The 23,316-nt window shown below is 30.5% G+C and overlaps 1 protein-coding gene across 1 annotated transcript in view; it reads right to left on the reverse strand.

Annotated features, from left to right (window-relative positions):
• The window catches only part of LOC107447875 (uncharacterized), a 106,486-nt gene that overhangs the window by 34,629 nt on the left and 48,541 nt on the right, over positions 1–23,316 (reverse strand). The window contains exon 2 of the mRNA XM_021148952.3: positions 108–630. Within this exon, the coding sequence (XP_021004611.1) occupies positions 108–581 (474 nt within the window). The 5' untranslated portion in view covers positions 582–630. The remainder of the gene's footprint in view (positions 1–107; positions 631–23,316) is intronic.

Here is a 23,316-nt window from a genome sequence, read left to right on the forward strand (position 1 = left end):
AACTCGCCTATAGTTAATTAAAATTGTACCACAAGTTTAATTTTATCAATTACATTTTAGTAACATTCAAAAGTACTAAGAATTGGTTATAAAGTAAAAAAATTTACCTGCCAACTAGGGTCAGCATTCCTATAATACATAAAATTCTCTTTTATCCATTTATAAATGGCTGAGAGAGTCATTTTGTTCTTGTTGGCCTTCATGGCCATGCATATTAAAGTTGCATAAGAGTAAGGTGGTTTTACTGTTCCATTCGTCTTATAGTCCACATCCTCTACAACAGGTTTGTTGCAGAAATTGTTCTTTGATTTATTTACTAAATTCCTTTCTCCACAACATAGAGATGTCTTAGACGATAGGAAAGAGTCCGGAGAGGGCACAGGGCTGGCTGGTGGTGTCTCGGGGGTCGGTGCCCCGATTTTTGTCATGATGTTCAGATTTTGCAACCAATTAAGGTTAGTAAGACAATCGTCGACACCTCCGTTGTCGTCGACAAAATCATCCGGGTTCTGTTCTCGCCAGTTCTGATGAAAACGTAGAGCCATTTCGTCCTTAGACACTATAGGCATTTTGAAGGTCATCTTTTTAAATAAACCATCAGGACGGCGTTTTCTTTTCGGACGGAATAACCTAAAGAAACAAAATTATCATTGAGTTAAAGGTTAAACTAAAAACAAGTTTGAATTGTCAAAAAAAATAAAAAAATAAAAACTATTTGGAATTTGTAGACAAGGCTAAACAAACTACGTCGCTAGCAGTGACAGTTACGATTATGTTCTAATATGCATCAAGGCTGAACTAGATCGCTCTTCATCAAGTTTACACAAACTTAAGTCTCCAAGTATAATGGCCAGTAACTACACATTAAAGTAAAATCGCCATATTCCCGACGGAGGTTCTCTATATTATCAGCAGATGGCACTACAATAAGAGGTGTTTATAACTTCCTCGATGATGCGAATGCATTGATTTACTTTTACACTAATCTGCGAAGCTATGCCGTCATAGAAGGACTACAAGACATCCATTTTGATTTTTTTTTTTTTAGGATACTGGGTAAATATAAAAGAAAATTCTACGCTGCTAATTCCCTATTTTTAAGCAGCCTTAAATAAAAAAGACAAATTCAATACATTTTCGCTTAAAATTTTGGAATAAAATTTTTAATAAAATTTAGGAAGATTTTTAAAAACTTCTTAAAATTAGTTCAATTGTGATAAACAAATCATGGGTTAAATTCGTTAGGTTGGCTAACCAATGGCAATTTTGTGGTTTTCCTCTTCCTCTAACATAAATGCGAAAGTCATCCCAATGGCAAATTTATCTCTGCCCTACTAAGATTCCACATCATGAACTAATATCCTAATAAGGGCGCGTCAAAGAGATGTTGACTATGGCTAGAGAAACTATGGTAATGGAGGAGAAAAGCGTGGAGAGTGGGGATACCTATTCTAGTCACATGAAAGGGTATAGTTTAATTTACCTTTGTTTATTTTGTTTTTATTTAGTTCTGTTATGTGATAAATACTACTATAAGTAGAGAAATGAGAAATCTGCATTGATAATTTATCAAAAAGTATTTATGTAATAAGGAATAATATTTATCCGTATATAATCTTCCGTTAGTTCATAATTATTAATGGGGCACGCCAAGTATGTTATTATAATCAACTTGGAAATACAATCGTACAAGAAAAATAGAGAATCGTAATTAACTTTAGAAAATCAAATTGACTACTTTAAGTGCTAAAAAATGTACTTTGTCTTCATAAACATTTGACATCATGAAATTTTTTTAAATGAATAATAATAATAAAAAAAATCGAAAAATAAATAACCAAATCAAAGAGAATTTCATAAATTAAGTAAATATATTAAAAAAAAACCATTACTTTATGGTTCAACAAGTAGTTAAGCTTGCTGCCGCTGGGGAGCGCTGTGTACTTTAAGAAAGGCATCGTTATTTTCCTGAGCTTTGAAATAAATAAAAATACAAAGCTCTGATTTTGCTTACAAAATTAAAAATAAATGATCTCGAAAACAAATGCTGATATACTCTAGACATATAGAAAGATGATGCGATTTTTTTTTATCGATGCGCGTCAAATGTCAACAGTCTGGCACAAACAGTTTTGGCTCAAAGCTACGCCGAAAGATTAACTATTTGTTCGATTAATAAATTTATGAGTTTATTGTTGTCTCTTAGTATTTTTAATTGAACTTTTAAAGTTCCTTATAAACGTTTGATCATTTATTTTATTTTAGTTTTATGAGATACTTCAATGCTGTTAAGGATAACGTTTGTTAATGAGGACAAAAAATATATTTTGCAAAGTAAATGTCGATTTATTTTAAATATTTTAACTTCTCACCTTTTATCTAATTATTAAATTTATATCACTGTAGAATAAAATACATATTTTTATGAATGACATGTAACATTCCTCCTTTTAAATTGAAGAATAAATTGCGAAAAGTATCCTTTATGTAGATTTGCTTATTTTTATTTTCTCTGTTTATGATAGAATTTATTGCATGAGAGTTAGAAATAAACATTAGTAAATAAAAATATGAAGGAAATATTTTTTACGTACTATAAAACTAAAATGTAAGAAACTTTCATTTTTCTAAGTGTTAGAAATTTTATGTTTCTACATAAATGCACAAAATATAAAAATTTTGGATCACTAACATAAATTCACACAATCAAATCTTAATTCAATAACTCTGATTGAAATGAAGCATAAAAACTCAACTTTAAAACAATAAATCATGAAAAAAAATTTTAAACAACAAAAAACAAACAGCAAACAACAAAAAACAACTTTAAAACAATAATTCATTTATGCTACAAATAGGATCGTAAAGTAGTAAAAAAAATTTGACCGAGACACTACTTTATGTACCGTAATGTGGCAACTATTCTATTGAATATTATGGAACTAATCTACTTATATCTACTGAATAAACTGTTTCTTTTAAATGCTGCAAGAAGGCGCAGTTGGGTCAAAGAATATACTTAGGGGAAGAAGTCTAGCTTCCATTGGCATAATGTAAACCAGTCTCTCAAGGCTAGATGAGGTGTGAGGTCCCCGTGTATAAAGAAGAAACCAACATTTAGGGACACAATAGTAGAGGTTCTTGAAACGAGTTTGCACCCTCTTCTCCTCCTTACCTGTACTGGGGTTAAGGAAGAGTTGAAGTGAAGAAGAAAAGCTTTCTCTTGTTGGTTTGCTCTGTATTTTTGCACTATTGATAAACAGTACTGTAGTATTAATTAAGATATTTCTTTGAGAATGCATTTATATCATTCATTTTAACTGAATCTGCTAACACATTTTGACATAAAAGAAAGAATAAAATGGCGGTTGGCAGAAAGCAACGTGCCCAACCATTCATGGTAAGTTGTCCAACAATCGGTTCACAGACGACGTACCACACAAGTTTTTCGTTCATCGATGAAATTACATATTCCACAAAAACAAATTGAAAGAAATATTATATTTCACAATAAAAAATTGAAACGTAAGGCTTTCTGTTTTCTAATTCCTGCTGACCCTACGGATGGTCTGCACACCGTCCGAGCCTCCGTCTTGTAGCGTCCACCATGTAAAAAGGAGAAGGCGACCAAAAACAATTTGTAATTTACAAGTTTTTATTGCTTGAATCAAAGCTCCTTGCGCGTAGCCTAACTGTTACTTTGCTTCTAATGCGCATGCGCTGGATCTTAGTTCAAATAATACTTTGCTGAATTTGAGTATGTTACTCACCCTGTAGGTTGTTTTTCTGGAATAGCGTACCGCACTGAGCACTTCTCCTCCTTAGTTCGAAAAGCTGGACTTCTCCTTTCTATATTCTTTGGTTGGGCCAAAAGAAACTTAGTGACACGCGTTATGATGACGTCAGAAAGGATCGTCCTTAAACGCTTAAACATTCATGATTTAATTAATGAGCATCGAGTATAATTGTTCTAATTTCACGTAGAAAATATTCAACCTTTATGTAGATAACTCATGTAGATAAGCGTCAAATCTGAAATTAATATACAGGTATAATTCTATGAACTGCAACATTGAACGACTTGAATTAGAAACAGCGTATAGTCAGCAAAAGCATAATTTTCTTTAAAAGATTCGTCTACTTTTTTCCGTAAACAACATATTTTTGATAAACTGTCATAAAAACGAAATATAATTTTTGACTTATTAAAAATAAGTCGAATGACTTGCAAATTTACTTATATAAAAAAATGAGTCAAATAAAAAATATATCTGATTTGTCTGATGTGGAATTGAGGCAAGAATTAAAGAGATGCGGAGAAAGTGTTGGTCCTATCCTACCCGGTCTCAGATGCTATTTTCGCAAGCGCTTGGAGTATCTATATCAGAACTCACAGTCGAAAAACCTGGTCAGTGGTCAAGTGATGGAAAATCCCCAAAAGCCAGAAAGCGCTAAAGATGGTCGAAAAGGCAACTCGAAACAATTTGGCAGGATTTTAAGTAAACAAGAGTGGAAAGGAGATGTACCTGAACCTATGGATTGGTCTTGAAGCAAAGGAACAATTGAATCACTCAATCTAGTTAAAGTAAACAATGATTCGCCGATTTTTTATTTTAATAAATAAATAATTGCTGTTAAATGTCTTGTTTCCCTTCATATGTTTATTATTTTATTTTTTACTTATTATTTTTTTTTATTGATGTAGATGTGTTAATAAGAAAGAAAAAACATTGGTATTTAGATATTTAGGAAATCTGGGAACACATCAGCACTACTAATTCAACTTTCACCTATGAAGCCCGTGCTCTTTATTATTTTTATATATATTACGATCATCGTTCCATTTTGTTTCTTTTTGTAGTATACTGAATAAATAGTTAGTTTTACTTAAAGATGTCATGTTCAGTCAATACTAGCATAACTCAATAATTTCAGTAAATCAATTATAATATATAAATTCGGTAAAAATATACTTGAGGGTGCCCCTTGGCGAAATTGGTGACTTATGTTTGGCGTCATTCCTGTTTGCGCAGAACACCGTGGTAACAGGAATTGCTGCCAAAACATAATGATATTTCAATAAAACATAGGAAACAAATTTCAACGAAATGGCGGCTGAAACTTTATAAAATTGCAATGAACCCAATATGAGCAAAATTAATAAACCCAGTGAAATGCATTTTGAATCGAAACAAAAATTAATGGCGTAATCACAGAAAGAAAAAAAAAAAACTAACTTCTCCATTAAGCTTGAATATCCTTATATTTAGGTGCACAGAATTTTCTAATAACTGTTAGATACTGTCTAAATTTATCATGAATATCCGTGTACCTCCATCGCCACATAAATTCGGCGAAATATGAATCGAAAATGGCGTCTGGGGTACCGGACTGGCGATGACATTTTTTCCTTAAAGTCCCTTTTTATGACTGGCCACATACCTTCGATCTTATTGACCAGAAGCAAAAGTAACCTTGCCAGCAGGTATCCAACGTTGAACTGACGGACCTTTGAAATTACATATACCGTTGAACATTTAAAAATAAAGCTAAAATCTAAACCAATCAGAATTGCGATTGGGTTCTAGCTTGGAGATCAACCGCGATCACATCTTGGCTAGAATCAAGGGGCACCCTCAGATATAGTCAATTCTGTTGTCACTAACATGGATCTAGAGATCCAAAAGTGACTCATTCTCTTTATTTCTTTAAGTGGATGCCATACCACCGGAAAAACTTTTCATCGCAAATTATATTTCAGCTCTGTAACTAATTTAAAATTTAAAGCTTAGAGAAAGTGAGTTCAAGAAAGCCTAGAGTAAGTCATGAAGTTAAATTTTGTGATTAGAAAGAAAAATTGAGGATATCAAAACGCAAACAAATTGTTGGAAGAAAGCTTCCCCATTGCGTAATCCAAAGTTATCTTCTCATAATCTATGTTCATTTTGAGATATTGAAAATTACTTTTCATTATTTGAAATTTCATGGCTTGCTCTAGGTTTGTCGGAACTCATTTTTTCTGTACTGTAGATTTCAAATTAGTTATGAAGGTGAAAGAGAATTTGCGATGAAAAGTTTCTCCCCTGGTATAGCGTCTTCTAGAGAAGGGGTATACAAAGTACGAGTAAAATCTACTAGAGACGCAGGGTGAGCAAACGTGTTTTTACTTGCACTGCGTGACTGTTAAAGTGTAGCATAAGTATATTTAAATAGTTACTTTTTTTGTTTTGTACTTGGACTTTTTACTAGTAATTTTTCAAAATGCGTTCTGTTTGCTCGAATACTTTTGTTTTAAGAATTTATACTTTTATTTGTTACTTTTTAAAAGCAAATTTTTAAAAGTAACACTCCTATCTATGTTCAAGGTGTTTTTAGGTTAAAAAAAAGGTAAAAAAATAATAAAATAAACTATAAAAAATAACTAATAAAAGGACTCTAAAAAAATTCAAAATTTGAAAATAAAGTAGAAAAGTTGATAAAATAAAACTTTTTCTTTCACATTAATTGTTAGTAGACTATAAACGTACTAGTATGTGGATATTATTTTGCCTTCTTAATAGGCAAGATTTTTAATTTTTGAGTTCACATTCCTGTTTTTACATTTTTGTTTTTCCGTTTCTAAATGTTGCTTTTTTTTTCTTTCCTTATAGGTTTAATATTAATCATTTTAAACTATTAAGCATTCAACGATGGCGATTCCTTAATCATTTAGATTTTTTTTGCTTAAGCGCAAGCTTTTGTCAGTCATTCCTAATTTTGTTCAAATCAAATGTAGCATTAATTATTCTCATCGTGTTTAGGGTTGTTTACAGGCGTGAAAAGGCAATTCTACGTACTGTTATTCGAGATACTCGTAAACGTTTTTTGGATATTGAGAGAAATCTTTTTAATTTTTATTCACTGCTTGCTAATTCTTTTCCTACGTTTAATACTTGGGAAACTACGTTGTTGACTTTTACATAGAAATAGCCTCAGCAAAACATTGAATTGTGTGATTTCTGTAAATGAACAATCGCACCTCAATGTCAAACCATTAACCCAACTTCTTTTGTTAATTTTGTTAATTCAAGACTCGATATGAGGCCCTTAATTTAGGTTTTACGATTTTACACCATGCTAGAATTATTTTCACTTTCGAAAAAAATTATTTGGCGAGTTTAAATTTCAAGTGGCAACATACTTTGAACACCCAACACCGACAATAATATGAATTCGTACAAAACTAAGTAAATGGTGGTTATATATTATAAAATTATTTTATACAGTTGATGGATTTATGAGATTCTCACGAGAATATAAATAACTTTATTTTACAACTAAGAATAGAACATGAATAACATAACAGTTAAATGAGTAGTTTTTATTTTATTTTATAACCGTCGTTGAACAGCCGACCCAATTTTATTGGTTTACGACTACTAATATTAAACTCCGTAGCCTTGTAATTTTGAACCCAATCCAAAAGACAAGGGAACTCCTGGATCGAGTATTGGGGAGAAATTTGCCTTCGTGGACGACTTTTTGATGGAGCTAACCCTCATTTGCGTTACATGGACAGGTAAATCACGAGAANAGCTAACGTTTACCACTAGCAGATAACCACCGATAACCATACTAGCTTTGCTACAACCGTCTATTTATTCGGATCCATCCGCCGTTCAGAGGGCGCTGCTCAGCATACGCATGCGCTACGGGTCTGAAATTCTAATCATTTGCATATCATGCTCTACTTAAGATTTCCTGAAAATTTCAGCTCACTCGCGTAAGTCCTTCATGGTGTTGCAATTTTCACAAACATGAGTTTACATATACCGTTGAACATTTAAAAATAAAGCTAAAATCTAAACCAATCAGAATTACAATTGGGTTTCAACATCGCCTAGCTTGGCGATCAACCGCTATCACAACTTGGCTAGAATCAAGGGGCACCCTCAAATTCTCTTTATTTCTTTAAGTGGATGCCATACCGCGGGAAAAACTTTTCATCGCAAATTATATTTCGCCTCTTAAACTAATTAAAAATTTTAAGTATAGAAAATGTGAGTTCAAGCAATAAAAAGATAGCTAATAAAAAGACTAAAAGATTCAGAATTTGAAAATAAAGGAGAAAATTTGATAAAATGAAATTTCAAGATATCTTTTTTCCCGCATTAATTGCTAATAGACTATAAACGTACTGGTATATGTGGATATTATTTAGTTTTCTTACTAGGCAAGATTTTTAATTTTTGGTTTAACATTTTTGCTTTTCCGTTTCTAAATGTTGCTTTTCTTTTTCTTTCTTTATAGTTTTAATGTTAATCATTTTAAACTATTAAGTATTCAATGATGGCAATTTCTTTATCATTTAGGTTATTTTGCTTAACCGCAAGCGTTTATCAATCATTCCTAATTTTGTTCAAATCAAATGTAGCATTAATTATTCTCATCATTGTTGATAGGGTTGTTTATAGGTGTGAAAAGGCAATTCTACGTACTGTTATTCGAGATACTCGTAAACGTTTATTGGATATTGAGAGAAATCTTCTTAATTTTTATTCGTTGCTTGATAATTCTTTTCCTAAGTTTAATATTTGTGAAACTACGTTGTTGACTTTTACATAGAAATAAGCTCAGCAAAAAATTGAATAGTCTGATTTCTGTAAATCGGTGTTTCCCAAACTGTGCCACGCGTACCCTCAGGGGTACAGGAACAGTTTAGCGGGGATGCGCGTCCTTATTCGAAATATCTTGCAACGAACAAAAAATTAAAAAATATATATTTAAAAACAAAGCTACCCATGAAAATTTACGATTACGTATTTTTTTATTGGCTATTTTTTGCAGAGTTAGCAGTTAATAATTAGTGGTGTCAACAGTCAGTTGTGATTTTTAACTTTAGTGCAATTTTTTAATAGTAAAAAATGCATTCATTTTTTTTTTATTTGTGGTACACAGTGTTACGAAAAATTAAGAAAGGGTACGCAAAAGTTATAAGTTTGGGAAACACTGCTGTAAATGAACAATCGAACCTCAATGTCAAACCATTAACCCAACTTCTTTTGTTAATTTTGTTAATTCAAGACTCGATATGAGGCCCTTAATTTAGGTTTTACGATTTTACACCATGCTAGAATTATTTTCACTTTCGAAAAAAATTATTTGGCGAGTTTAAATTTCAAGTGGCAACATACTTTGAACACCCAACACCGACAATAATATGAATTCGTACAAAACTAAGTAAATGGTGGTTATATATTATAAAATTATTTTATACAGTTGATGGATTTATGAGATTCTCACGAGAATATAAATAACTTTATTTTACAACTAAGAATAGAACATGAATAACATAACAGTTAAATGAGTAGTTTTTATTTTATTTTATAACCGTCGTTGAACAGCCGACCCAATTTTATTGGTTTACGACTACTAATATTAAACTCCGTAGCCTTGTAATTTTGAACCCAATCCAAAAGACAAGGGAACTCCTGGATCGAGTATTGGGGAGAAATTTGCCTTCGTGGACGACTTTTTGATGGAGCTAACCCTCATTTGCGTTACATGGACAGGTAAATTACGAGAACCTCCCACAATTAGCCTTACCACAAGGGGACTCTAACCCATGATCCGTCTACCATTGAGGATATTTCACGTCAGCACTGTGGTCGGTGCAAGTCGGATGCGGAATTCGTATCGACTGGGATTCGAACCCGGTTCGTCGCATTCGAAGGCGAACGCTCTATCCCCTGAGCCATCGTGGCTCGAAATGAGTAGTTTGTCAAATCAATCCAAGAAGAAGATTGAAATTACTTGGCAATTAATTGACCACAATTTTTTTTTTTTACCAATAATTAAAGAAACCGCCACATTGCCATTGTCTTGAAATGTCACAATTATTCACCAAATATTATGTCCAAAAGCATTTGTTATGCATTTAAAACATGCCCTACCATAATTTAACAGAAAAAATTTACTCTAATAATTCGCCAAATTTACGGAGCTCCGAAAAACGCGCCAACGAAAGCGGTGTACGCTTTATTTATTATTGGTGATAAGATTTAACTAAACCCTTTGAAGAGTGTAAGAATGCTCAATTTGGAATTAACTTGAAATGAAGTAATCATTCACACAATTTTTAGTTTTCCAACACCAAATTCGGATGGGTATTTCAGTACAGTTTTTACAATGTAGGGATCAAAGTTTTGAGACGATGTTTTTCTGTAAGCGGAAATTATTTAATGATTTTAATTAGTCGTTTGTATAGCTTTAGTCATCCTACTTTAGTCAACTACATGGGACTAAACAACTAATAATAGGCTTGAAAAAATTTAATTTAACGAACACCAACCGAGAATTTGAAAAAATTTTTGAGATGTTTCAGTTTTTCTAAGCTTTTCTAGAAATTAATCATCTTAAAGGTAGAAAATGCGGGAAATTTTTAATATTTCGTTGCCTAGCATTTAGCTTTAATGACTACGGCACACCATCTAGGCATGAAATTAAGGAGGTCTTTTATAACGGACTTAGAATTTCGTACATTTCGACTTGTCCATTCAGGAGAATACTTTCGTGCTTCTACTTTTCTTCCGATAAATTCTCAAAGGTGTTCTATTGGTTTAAAGGCGTTATGAACGCATCTTGTAACAATTTTGGAGGTGTGCTTAGGGTCATTATCCTGATGAAACATCAATTCACTGGGCATCTTTTTACGAGCATAAGGTGGCATAGGAACTTCAAAAATGTTTTTATAAACATATTGATCTATACTACCATCGTTGTGTAAGAAGGGGGCGACGTCTTTATGAAGGAAAGCTCCCTAGACCATTACTGATCTGTTTCTGTTTGGACTGTGAATTAAACGTCAGTCATCACTCTCAAACAAATCGAATTTAGATTCATCATTCCAAAAGACCTTCTTCCAATATTTGGGTTTCCATGCTTCGTGCTCCTTTGTTAATTTCAATCCGTTTATCTTATATTTTGTCCGGATAAGAGTTTTTGTTATCTTATTTTTTAATTTTTTATTTATTTATTTTTTACAAGAATTCGTGCATACAATCCAACTGCTTTCAGGCGGCTTCGTATTGTGGGTTTTACTCACTGTAAGTCCATGTTCGGTGGACATCTTTTTGCGTATTGGATTAGCGGCTCTTGTTTGTGTCAGCAACCGAAATTCTCCGCATTAACGTGTTTTGACGCTGAGTCGTTTTTCTTGGGGCTTCTGATCTTAGAAGTCCTGTACACTTTTTTCACTTTCTAACTATGTTGTCTGCGACCAACAGTTGATTTTGGAATTCCAAAGGCATTTTCATACAGTTTGTATAGAAAGAAAATAACGAATTCAATACTTAAAAGGCAAGAACTGGTAGTACGCCAACATTGCTGTTTTCAGAACTGAAAATATTTCGAGTATGGTGTGAAAGCGTGAGAGTTTGGTGTAAAATTATTCAATTTTAAGTGTTAAGATTTAAATTACACTCTCTAAATCGATTATGAAAGCTCGATTTGAAATTTACCCGGAATAAAGTGTTGCAATTTTTTGGGTTGTTCAACATCATATTCGGAGAGATATCACTCCATAGTTTTTACAGTGTACATAAAAAAATAAAAATAAAAATAATTGGAGTATTGCTACTATTTCTGTTGACGTAAAATAAATGCACTTTTAAGTACAGAACACTAGTTATCGTGCAACAAAACAATGATTATTTGAAAGAAATAGTGCGAATATATTACAAAAATGTGCTTGTTTATTTAAACGAAATGTTTTTACAATGGCTGCATGGTTTTGAAAAGGTTGCATGCAATGATTTTGCAATAATTTGATTCTAATGCGCGAATAAATATATATCAGTAAATAAATAAACAAAAATGAATTAATAAATATGACTATAACAACGAAAAAGTAAAAAAGTATGTTATACACTGTAAAAATTTCAGTTTAACACCCAAAATGTGGCAACTATATACCAAAATTTTCTACAGTGTATGACATTTCACTACACCACTTAAGTGCAAAGTAGTTACCACCGTTTTTGGCGTTAGGGTACACAATTTTTTTTACAATATAGTAATAAAAGTTCGATTTGGTGTTAATTTGAAAAGAGAAAAAAAAGGTGTTCCTTCGCAGAACTGTTTGGGTTGTTCAGCATCAAATTAGGAGAAATATCAGACCACTGTTTTTGCATTGTCCAATTATCAAAAGCTTTTATTACTGCAGAAATTTGTAGCACAATATTCGATAAACAAGTTAAAAAATAAAAGAAGAAAAAAAAAACAAGACAAGAAATTACAGATCTTCCAAACTAGAAAAAGATTTTAAAACTGCTTCAATGACTTTGAACACAATATCGAATCAACAAATCGAAAAAAAGAAACGAAAAAAGTCACACTAAAAAACAGATCTATAAACAAATAATTTTTATGATATCGAAAAGTGTGGATAAACAAACAGTGCAATCTTTAACCAAAACAAAAGACTAGAAATAGACACTGATCGAAATTACTTCCATAAAATCGCCAAAGAGCCATAACATATTTCATTATGCTTTATTGTGTCATCTGTTAATAGCGCTCTACTTCATTTTTACGGCTCTATTGATCTTGCAGACGTGTGGGGCAACGTCTATCTTAGTGGGCGGGGCCACAATTTATCCCCTACTGAATGCAGATGATGTCATTATGCCGGACATTGCACCGGTTCGTGTGATTTGCATAAATGTTTATTAGGACAACAGAATCCTAATTGATTTGGAAAAGAAAAGGGTTGAGCCATTCCGTGTTTGTCTTTTTAGAATGTTTTCTGTTTCATCAATCAACAAATTATACAGTGAGTTTGCTTGAAATGCTTATTTATGAGAAGGTAATAAATTAAGAATGAGAATATGGTAATTATAATTGAAATAAATAAGCGAAATTTCGAATTTTTATTACTAATTTAGTTGTTTACCTGCATTTTTAATCTTCGTCTATTTGGTAGCTTATACTAATTTTCAAATAAGGAACGAATAATTTAAGAAAAATCATGTTAAATCAAAAATGCAAGAACGTTTTTAACCCTTATTCGGGCTAAATTATGTCAAAAACTGTTTTTTATTTATTACTTATCCTTACTGTTATCGAAATATTTATCTATTAACATTTCGATAATATTAAATCTCGATAATATTTCATTAATATTCGATTAAATCTCGTTATTTAGACTAACTGTGATTTTTGTTTTAACATATGTGATATTTTTCAGCGCAGATTTTTGTCCAGCAGCGGATAGATCGTAAAGACATGGTTACTAGTAGAACACCAAAGTCAAGCATAAGTACCCCCAGAGTTATGATTTGTTATGGAAACAATGGAGGACTTTGTGACCCGACATATTTAACGGGTATCAGTCACCATTTACTACACGGGGAATCTTCGGCAGGCGGAGATCGAACCTACAACCTCTTGGACATGGGCCCTAAACGTTCGATATAACGAGTATGACAAATTACGAGAAGTCCACTACCACGACAAGTTTCAGAGCCACCGCCATTTTGGCTAACACTAAAGAAGAAAAAAATTATGTCCACAGCGAGATAAAAATTTTTAGCCTTCCCCTATAACAACAAAATATTGTTTTGAGGGAAAAGACATTTTTTTCTGTTTGAATTAGTAAAAATATACAAAAAAGGAAAAAATGGGAGATGATTTTATTGATGCCTGATGTCTTGTACAAAAAAAAAGGGGAAAAACAAACATTATTTCTCCTAATTTCCTCCTTTCGATCTTAATTCTTTATGTCTATGAAGTAAATATATGAGATTAATATTGTGCAAATATTTGCTCCGATCATATCTTTCTCTTTACGTTAGTTTTATTTATTTATTTATTATTTTTATACATTTATATTTCCTAGAATTTCGCAGGAAACTTCAAATGAATGTGTATTTTGTTGGCTACTTATCTACCATTTATCCTCTTGAAAGCTACATATTGATATTAACATTCAATGCTATCAATGATATCAACAACTATTGAATACTATTGCACCCAAGTTTTTTTCTCTTTTTTTCCTATTTACATTAAATATGTGCAATTGCTTAAAATATGTTCCCAATAAATATGTGCCCAACCAGGAACACTGATAAAATATGTATTTCATTTGTTTTTTTATTTATTTAAATGGGAGATTACGAAGTAGAAGGTAATAATAAGATAAAAATGATTGAAAAAATATCGCACAGCAAAAAGGATTTTTAAAATAAATTCTCCCCCCCCCCAAAAAAAAGAGAAGAAAAAATCGATAAAAAATTACAGTTCTCACCAAAGTAATTAATAACTTATAAAAACTTTTTTTCTAATTTTTAATTTTGTTCTAAATCTCGTTCTTGTTTGATAATCGAAAACATAGTAAGTTTATTTAAAAAATATCGAAAGCAAATTTTATAATTATATCCTTCCTTCCTAAAAGTATTTTTGCTTTTTTGTTGCTCTTAGTGGTGAAACGCACACTTCAGATGAAAAAAGAGTTACAGATTAAGTACATAGAGGAAAAAAGAATGTACATCTAAATACAATTTTTTAAAATCAGTAAAAGGCATATTAAAAACATCAAGGTGTTTACCAAGTTCATTAGAAGTGTTCTAAAATCTTATTACAAAATATCCATTATTATGAAAATATCCATTATAAATAGTGAAAGTTTTCCCTCAAACTATTTTCCTGCTATGAAACAAAAGAAGTATTCAAAATGTTAAAAAAGGTGACCACCCCTAAAAAAAAATATGTTGACCTGTCCCTGATAGCCCGCTGTGAGCTACCCTATCTACAAATAGAGTAAGCATAATGATTATTTTAACTTATTCAGAGTAAATATTATGAAAACTTTTTAGAGCGGAAAAGATGCTGCGGCTAAATATAACATTTGATTGGTGGAGAGGAGGTGAGATATGAAGATTTGAAACATCCGGGATATGGAGGACGAACCAATCGATGAAGGTTTCTTTTGAATTAAAGAGCGAATAGCTGTACGCGTTTCTTCTCTTTTATATCAGCTACACAACGAAGAATGACTACAGGTACATATGGATAGATAGTATCATCATGGCCGCGGTGATTCTGGTTCAGCAGTTCCTCAGTTCTGGAACCTTAAATCATCAAGCTTCTTTAGGCGGAAAATCCGACTTCATCAAAAAAATTTACCAACAACAAACCAAAGAAAGACTATAAATTATTTTGAAAACATTTAGTGTGAAATAGTTTGAACGCTCTATCAATAATAGTCTTAAAATTAGGCTTCATACTAGAATGCCAAATTCATAATGTCGCATAATTTGAATAAGTTGCTCTTGGTGTAAGCATGAGTTGTTTTTGGTGTATGCGTAAGTTGAAAATGAATAAAATAAACTGAATTATGGTTTTCGAAAAAGAACTTTTATAGATATTGAGAATAATTATCAAAAGAACGCAATTCCTTCTTCTTGAATTCAGTTACATTGTTCTGAATTGAAAATTTCAATGAGAAATACTAATACAATTATTTTTATAAATGTATATTATTTTCATAATTTGATCAGTATATTGTTATTAAAAATATATATATATTTTCAAAATGTTGCTATTTCATTGGCATTTTCTTGCGTAATTTTATATAAATATACAATACTATCGACCTTTGGCGACCAGCTTGGTCACCTTTCAAAATTTTCACGTACATCATATAAACTTTAATAGTTATCAAGATGAACGCGCAGTACAACTGTATTTAAATATTCTAATTCTTTAACAGTTTAAGGTTTTTAAGATTTGAAAATCTTAAAAATTCTAAATAATATAGTAACCAAATTTTTTCATCGTCTGTTTGCTGCCAACGTGGAAGTAACTTTAATTTCAATTTTAACTATTCATGTCCACGATGTTGTCAAAGTTCTTTATGTAACTTGAGTATCTTATAACATTATGCTATTACTCGAAAAACACCAAGTTCCGTCACCAATAATGGTATGACAGTATGCGGCACCATAGCACAGTTTGTGTTTAAAATTCTTACAGCCATTTTAGAACCGATAAAAAAGAAATCTAAGTTTTTATTTCTATAAAAATACAAAATCATTCTAAATAAATACTTAAAATATAACAAACTATTCAACATTATTTAAATTATTACTTTTAAAAATTTTACAAAATGAATAATAATAGTGTTGCCAGTCGATAGAGAAATGTCACTTGAAAGAAATATTATAAAGATTATGTTATATAATTACAGATTTTAAACATCATTATTGGGTAAAATAAAGCTGTGCTAATACTTGGAAAGCCAGTGATCCTCCACGGAACACTAGGGCTCCACTGCCCACTTTTAGGAGACTATTGTTCTAGGACAACGGTTTCCAATATTTTCAAGCTATATATGAAACCCTAAATGATTGAGCTTCTGAATTGAAAAGTTTGATGAAAAAAACTCTAAATGCATATCGATTTTATATTTTATTGAATATATTTATTGAATTTATTGAGTAAATTTTTCTAAAATTATGTACATGTTTCATAGCAATTTTTTCACAAATTAATTTCGCATAAATAACCGAAATATTAAATATTTATGGATTGGATATAAGTAATTGTCATCTACCGGTTAAAAAAAAATCCTAACTCTCGGAACCCTTGTAATTTTCCTACGGAAACCTAAGATTCTAGAGAACATCTTTTGCAGACAGCTGTTCTGAGAAATTAGATAGTTCAGTCAGTTACATAAAAACTTATTTTGCAAGAAAAATCATTAAAAGTAGGATTCTTTGCTGAAATTGTTATTTCGAGAAAACTCATTAAAAGCAGGATTACTCATAAAATTTTTGTATCCAGAGAATTCGTCGAAAACAGGATTACTCATTTAAAATTCTATTTCAAGAAATTTAATTAAAAGCAAGGTTGATAAAAACTTCTTTTCAAAAGGTTTTGTTGAAAATAGGATTACTCATTAAAATTGTTATTTTGAAAAAACTGGCAAAAAGTAGGATTCGTACAACGTTTCTTCAATATCACTATTATAAATTTCTTGAACCCATAACAACCTTATATAAAGTACTGTTGACTTTTAATGTCTGACAAAAAAATAAAAAATAAAAAACATTTAAAAAATCCAAGATAAATTTTCTAATCCACAACAAGGCAAATGGACAACAATGCATTACGAATTTATCTAGATTCATTAGTTTATTCTTTAAAAAATAAAAAGAACAATTTTCATGAAAGATGTTTTTAAAACGACGGAATCAAATGCAGTGTCCATTTTCTTAACACACATTTCGAACTGAGTCCATTTTGTAAAACACGCATTTTAAGCTGTGTCCATCTTTTCAAACATGCATTTCAAACTATAGGGGAGAGTGGGGTCAATTGTAACAGAGCAAAAATTTCGAGTGCCGAGTTCCAGATTTGGTTCCTAGGTGGCGCACAAGGTGTATTTAATAAATCTCTGTTACATGAACACCCCTGCTGGCAACCATTTTTATGTACTTTTGAAAGAGTTACATCACAAAAGATATTTTTACGATACGTAAGTACTTTTTTTGGTATTAGAATATTATATTGTAACAAAGTAATTTTGTTTAAACAAATAAAAATTATTAACCGAATATGTAATTGGACGCCTTAATTAAGATTTCAACAACAACAAAAATATTAGCTTTGTTAATTAACTAGCATTGTTTTTAACAAATGAAGCTAAAATGGCGTCTTGGGGACGATTGAAACAATAAGTAAAGGGACGATTGTAACAGCTGAAAATAAATAATCGTATGTTTACAAACGATTACTTAACTCTTTAAGAACCACCAATAGTTTCCTATATCATTTATATTATGTTGCATGTGCATTATTTTATCTGTCACCTTTCACAGCATAAATTAAAATTTTTAATCCCTTAAAGTTAAAAGTTTAACCCTTTAAGTCTCTGCTCATTATTATTTTTACTCCTAAAATATCACTACTATTTTGATCAATAAAAAAATATCACAACTATGATAATATGCATAATTGACTATGTTTTAGTTGAATTTATGAACTGTTACAATTGACCCCGTAAGTGGGGACAATTGTAACAAGTGCACAACTGTCAAAAATTGTTAATAACTAATATAATAACATTTAAAATAAGGTATTTTTTTCTAGTAGAGGATAGTCTACTTTACTCGTTACAATTAATGCTAATAATATATTGGATTTTTTGTTAGTTAAAAATAATTAAGTAAAAAATTTTACAATTGACCCCACTCTCCCCTATTATATATTTCTAGAACTCGTAACAACCTTAAATAAGAAACTTTTGACTTTTAATGTCTGACAGAAAAAAAAAAAAAAAAATTCCAAGATACATTTTTTAATCCATAATAAGGAAAATGGATAACAATACATTACGAATTTATCTAGATTCATTAGTTTATTCTTTAAAAAATAAAAAGAACAATTTTCATGAAAGAAGTTTTTAAAACGGAATCAAATGCTGTGTCCATTTTCTTAACACACATTTCGAGCTGAGTCCATTTTGTAAAACACGCATTTTAAGCTGTGTCCATCTTTTTAAACATGCATTTCAAACTATACCTATATTCTTAATCACGCACTGTGAACTATATGCATTTTCTTAAACACACATTTTGAGCCGTGCCCATAATAAAAAGCTCACCAAACTATAGATAATTAACTAATAAATGTAAAAATAATCCCCAATTCAGCAAAGAAACCGAAGAAATAGGTATAATGTAGGTGAGAAACAGACAACTTTCTTGTTTATTTTCGTTGTCAATTTTCGCATACTTGATTTGAATCGATATTTTATTTTAGCAATATCTTGGCATCGGTGTCTTCTTCAAAATTATTAGACTATGGAAATTAACATGAGTAAAAAACTGTTTATCCTCCATATTGATCGGTTTTGATTCAAGGGATATAATTCAAATACAGTAAATTAAAGGAAAAATAATTGTTACAAAAATATCATAAATGTATATTGCAGTTTCGTTGAAATAGCTGCAACCTTGATTGCTTGTTAGAAAATAAGCTTGAATGTTTCGTTCTATAAACTACAACAGAACACTGCAAAATCCTACCTCGGTATTCCGACGTTCCGAATAATCTGAATTACGAATGAAAGAAACATTTGTAAATATACTTTTAACATATCTTCGAAAAAACAGCCGCTTACAGGATGACATAATAGAAAGACAAAATATGTATTTTAATTAAATTTAAAGATTTGGAAAAATCCCACGATAATATAAATTCGCATTATCTCTTCGAGTTTTAGAGTTTTTCAAGTGTATAATTTAAAAATTATATAAAGCGTGATGTAATTCAAGTGAGTAAAATAACACTAATTTGAGTACACGTGAGTTAGATGAATACGCGTGAATACGAATCGCGATAAATCATCATGACTCACGTGAGAGTTTGTAATGTATTTAATCACGAGAATAAAGTTAGCGAAAAGTGGTAAAATCTTTATCTTTACCATCCATAGATTGCCTAAGGAAGTCATTTTGACTGCTTTTAATTTCAATTAGAAAAGCAATGATGTATATAATGATACAATTTCTTAGGATTTTGTACAACATATGTTTTTTCTATTGTTAATATTTACTGATAACTTGTTATATAACTGAAAATAATATAAAAAAAAACATTAAAAATTAATCTTAAACAAATTTCTAAACACATTATTTATTCTTTTACAATCCTGTCATTTTGACTGCTTTTGGGTCAATATTGGGTCAAATACCTATGTCATAGGCTAAGTGGTATTTGAACTTTGGAATGCACCAAGCAAATTGGAAAACTCAATATTTTTCAGGCTGTTGCAATGAGACCACGCAAATATTTTTAGGCTTATTAAAAATATGTAATTTACAACTCAATTAGAATAATTTATTTCAAGCTGTTTGCAATTAGGCTATACAAACACTTTTAGATCAATTAAAAATATATCATTATCTGATCAATTAGTCAGATTTACTACTCGCTTCAAACTATAAGATAAAATTTAAAATTTAGTAAATTTTAATTTAAAAAAATATATTTTTCAATGTTACAGTACTCTTATATCTGATTTCATATTAATTTACTCGTCGATATTATTATATTTATTCAATATTTAAATATCTGCTGATGATAGATTAGGAGAAACATCAGTGTTCGGGGTATCGGTTAAGTGCATACTGGGCTATGGAACTTAAATTTAAAAAAAAAAAAAAAATGATGTAGGGCATACCGAGCAAATGTATACCGGGCAATGGTACTTAACTAGACCTAGTTTTAGACATTTACCAAAGTGAACAACCACGAATTTCGGTCATTCTCAGTAACGTAATCAAATCAGTACTTAAGGGACAAGGGATATGAGAGGGACAATTATCCCAAGGCCCAGAACAGCTGAGGGCCCAATTAAAATTCCTTTTCAAAAAAAAATTTGTGTTTATTAATGTTTTTTCTAAAGAAATAGGCAGTGAATTTCTTTATATCAATATAAAATCTTCAATTCTGTCTAAAAAGTTTTCGCAAATTGTTCAAAATATAAAAAATAGCGTTTTTTTGGTTCGAAATGTTCAAAGTATATTAAGAATAATGTGGGTCCAGCAGGGACACAAATAAAAGAAATTGGGGGGGGGGGCGAACCGGGTACTTCCCATCCTTACCTCTCGAGTGGAGGTTATCGAAATGAAACAGAACAGCACTACTTATCGGGCATAAATCTTATTGCTTATTTGTTTGGATATGAATCTTTAATCATATCGTACTACCACTAAACCACTAAACATAATAAAGTCGTGGTGGATCATGGGTTAGAGTCCCCTTGCAACCGGGCTAACCGTGAGAAGTTTTCGTGGTTTTTCATCTCATGTTACGCAAATGCGGGTTAGTTCCATCAAAAACACCTCCACGAAGGAAAAATTTCTCCCAATACTTTATCCGGGAATTTCTTTTGTCTTCTAGCTTGGGTTCAAAATCACAAGGCTACAGAGTTGAACATTAGTAGTTGTAAACACAAAATTGCTGTTCATCGACTGTAACAAAATAAACGTATAATAAGCTGGACTAAAAATAATTTCTGCAATTGTAATGACCAATTTATAACGATAGCTTAAAAATAGGAGAATCTTAGAGGGTAGACGTAGTAAAAAATAACTTATCCACACAGACGTCATGAATTAATCAATAACAATTAATCATATAGTAGGTCCTTCTTCTTCACTAGTCAGAGTTTGTCTGCTAGAAAACAAAACTAATTTTGCCAAAATCGAAGCACACGCTTTCACCCATCTCTCCCCTATATATATATTTTTCACGGAATATTTAGATTGTTTATACAAAAGCTACTAACCTTGTCACGCTACTACTTTCCTCTTTTTCCTTTCCAATATGAAGGTTAAAAAAAATTTAAAGTATGTGTTAAATTTTCATAGCTGCAAATTTTGAATGTCCAATATATCGCAAAGCAGTAAATAAATAAATAAAATGTTGAAACAAATTTGTAAACAGGCGAAAGTTACTTTTACGAAATACATTTTTAACTGATACGCAACAATGAAGTAAGAAAAGTTCGAAAGAAGAAAAATGTACTTTAGTTCTGCATAAGAAATCGATTTTTCATTCGTCATACTTTTTATTCTTACTTTTATATATAATTCTGGGAAAGCTCCCCTTTCAGATTCTATCTTAATCGAAAATCGATCAAAGAGTCGAATTTTTTTATCCGAAATATTCTGTTCCACGAACATCAAACCGTGGAAGAAAATGACAAAAAAGATTAACTTCTGGGAATTGTAGAAGAAAGATGAGTTATTTATGGCTGAATTTAGAAGGAAATGGGAAGAGCATAATATTGTATGCCATACATATATAGGAACCATTTATGCGGTGCAGTATTCTTGTATGCTGTTAACTACACAAGAAAAAAGATTTTATAATTTAAAATACATAGAATAAGATAAGAAAAATAAGTTTGGTTATTTTTCTTATCTTATTTTATACATAGAATATATATAGAATAAGATAAGAAAAATAATAATCAGTTTTATTTTCTGAGCAAAAACTGCACGTTTATAAAACTTATAAAAAAGTTAAAAGTATAGAGAAAACATGGAAAAGACATAAAGATTTATGAAAAGAGAAGAATTAAATTTATAAAATATTAAAATTTTTTAATATTGCTTAAAAATATTTTACTATAATTTTTCTTATTATTTTTTCATAAATTTTCTATATTTTAAATAAAATTTTAACGCTAACTATTTGCGCAGTTATTCGGTAAGCCTAGAACAAAAATTTCATTTGATCCTACGCCCACGATTTTTAAAAAAAAATAAAAATCATTAAATAAATAGTTCATTAAATAAATTTAATTCATGTTATGTGAAATTGCACCGAATTACCTCGATAGCTTCTATCTAAAATATTAACCTCTCATTTAGTTCAACATATAATAAAAACATGGAAAATAATGAAGATTGATAAAAAGAGAAGAAGAAAATTAATAAAATAAAATATCTTCAAAAATATTTTTAAAAAATTATCAAGAAAATATATATAATCTTTTTATCAGCTCACACGATTATATCCGCAAAAAGAAGTGCATTCTACTAATATTGTATCAATATAGCCAAAGCAAAATATATCAATACAATAGTGTGAGGAGCACTCAAAAAAAAATTTTTTTTCCTCCAGATTTTTATTATTATTATTTTTCTTTTTTTCATTGTTTTGTAATTTTTCCATGTTTTCTCTACATTTTGAACTTATTATGAGTTTTATATACTTACATTTTATGCTCAGTAAATAAAACTTATTAATTTTCTTCATTTTCTTCGTTTTTATTTTTATCCTTTTTGTCTTCATTGTGATATATATATATATACATATATATAGTATATCACACACACACACACATACTATGTAACNTATATATATAAAAATTAGATATTTGTAATTTACTTTTTATTGGCAAATAATGGTCACTGTTTTGTGCCTCGCATTGATTCATCTTATACATTAGTATTACATTTTAAGCAATACTGATTATGTTCTACTTAAGAAAATATCAAAACAACTTTTGGATATTATTATTCCTCTTAAGTATACTTTTTGCCTTTCTTTTGACTTTCTTTAACCTGAATAATAATTCAAGGCTGATTAAGTGAAATAAAACGATGTTACAAGAAAGTTGTGAGAAAAATAAAAGAAAGCCGTGCAGCACAACGGATGAGCAGAATTTATTGACAGATTAAATGGACATCGTATATAGCTTACACGGAAGGAGACACGCAAGGATATGGTATTTCTTTTCACACAACAAGCAATCCGAAA

The sequence above is a fragment of the Parasteatoda tepidariorum genome, chromosome 2 (assembly GCF_043381705.1).
Source record: "Parasteatoda tepidariorum isolate YZ-2023 chromosome 2, CAS_Ptep_4.0, whole genome shotgun sequence".
Lineage (NCBI taxonomy): Eukaryota > Metazoa > Arthropoda > Arachnida > Araneae > Theridiidae > Parasteatoda > Parasteatoda tepidariorum.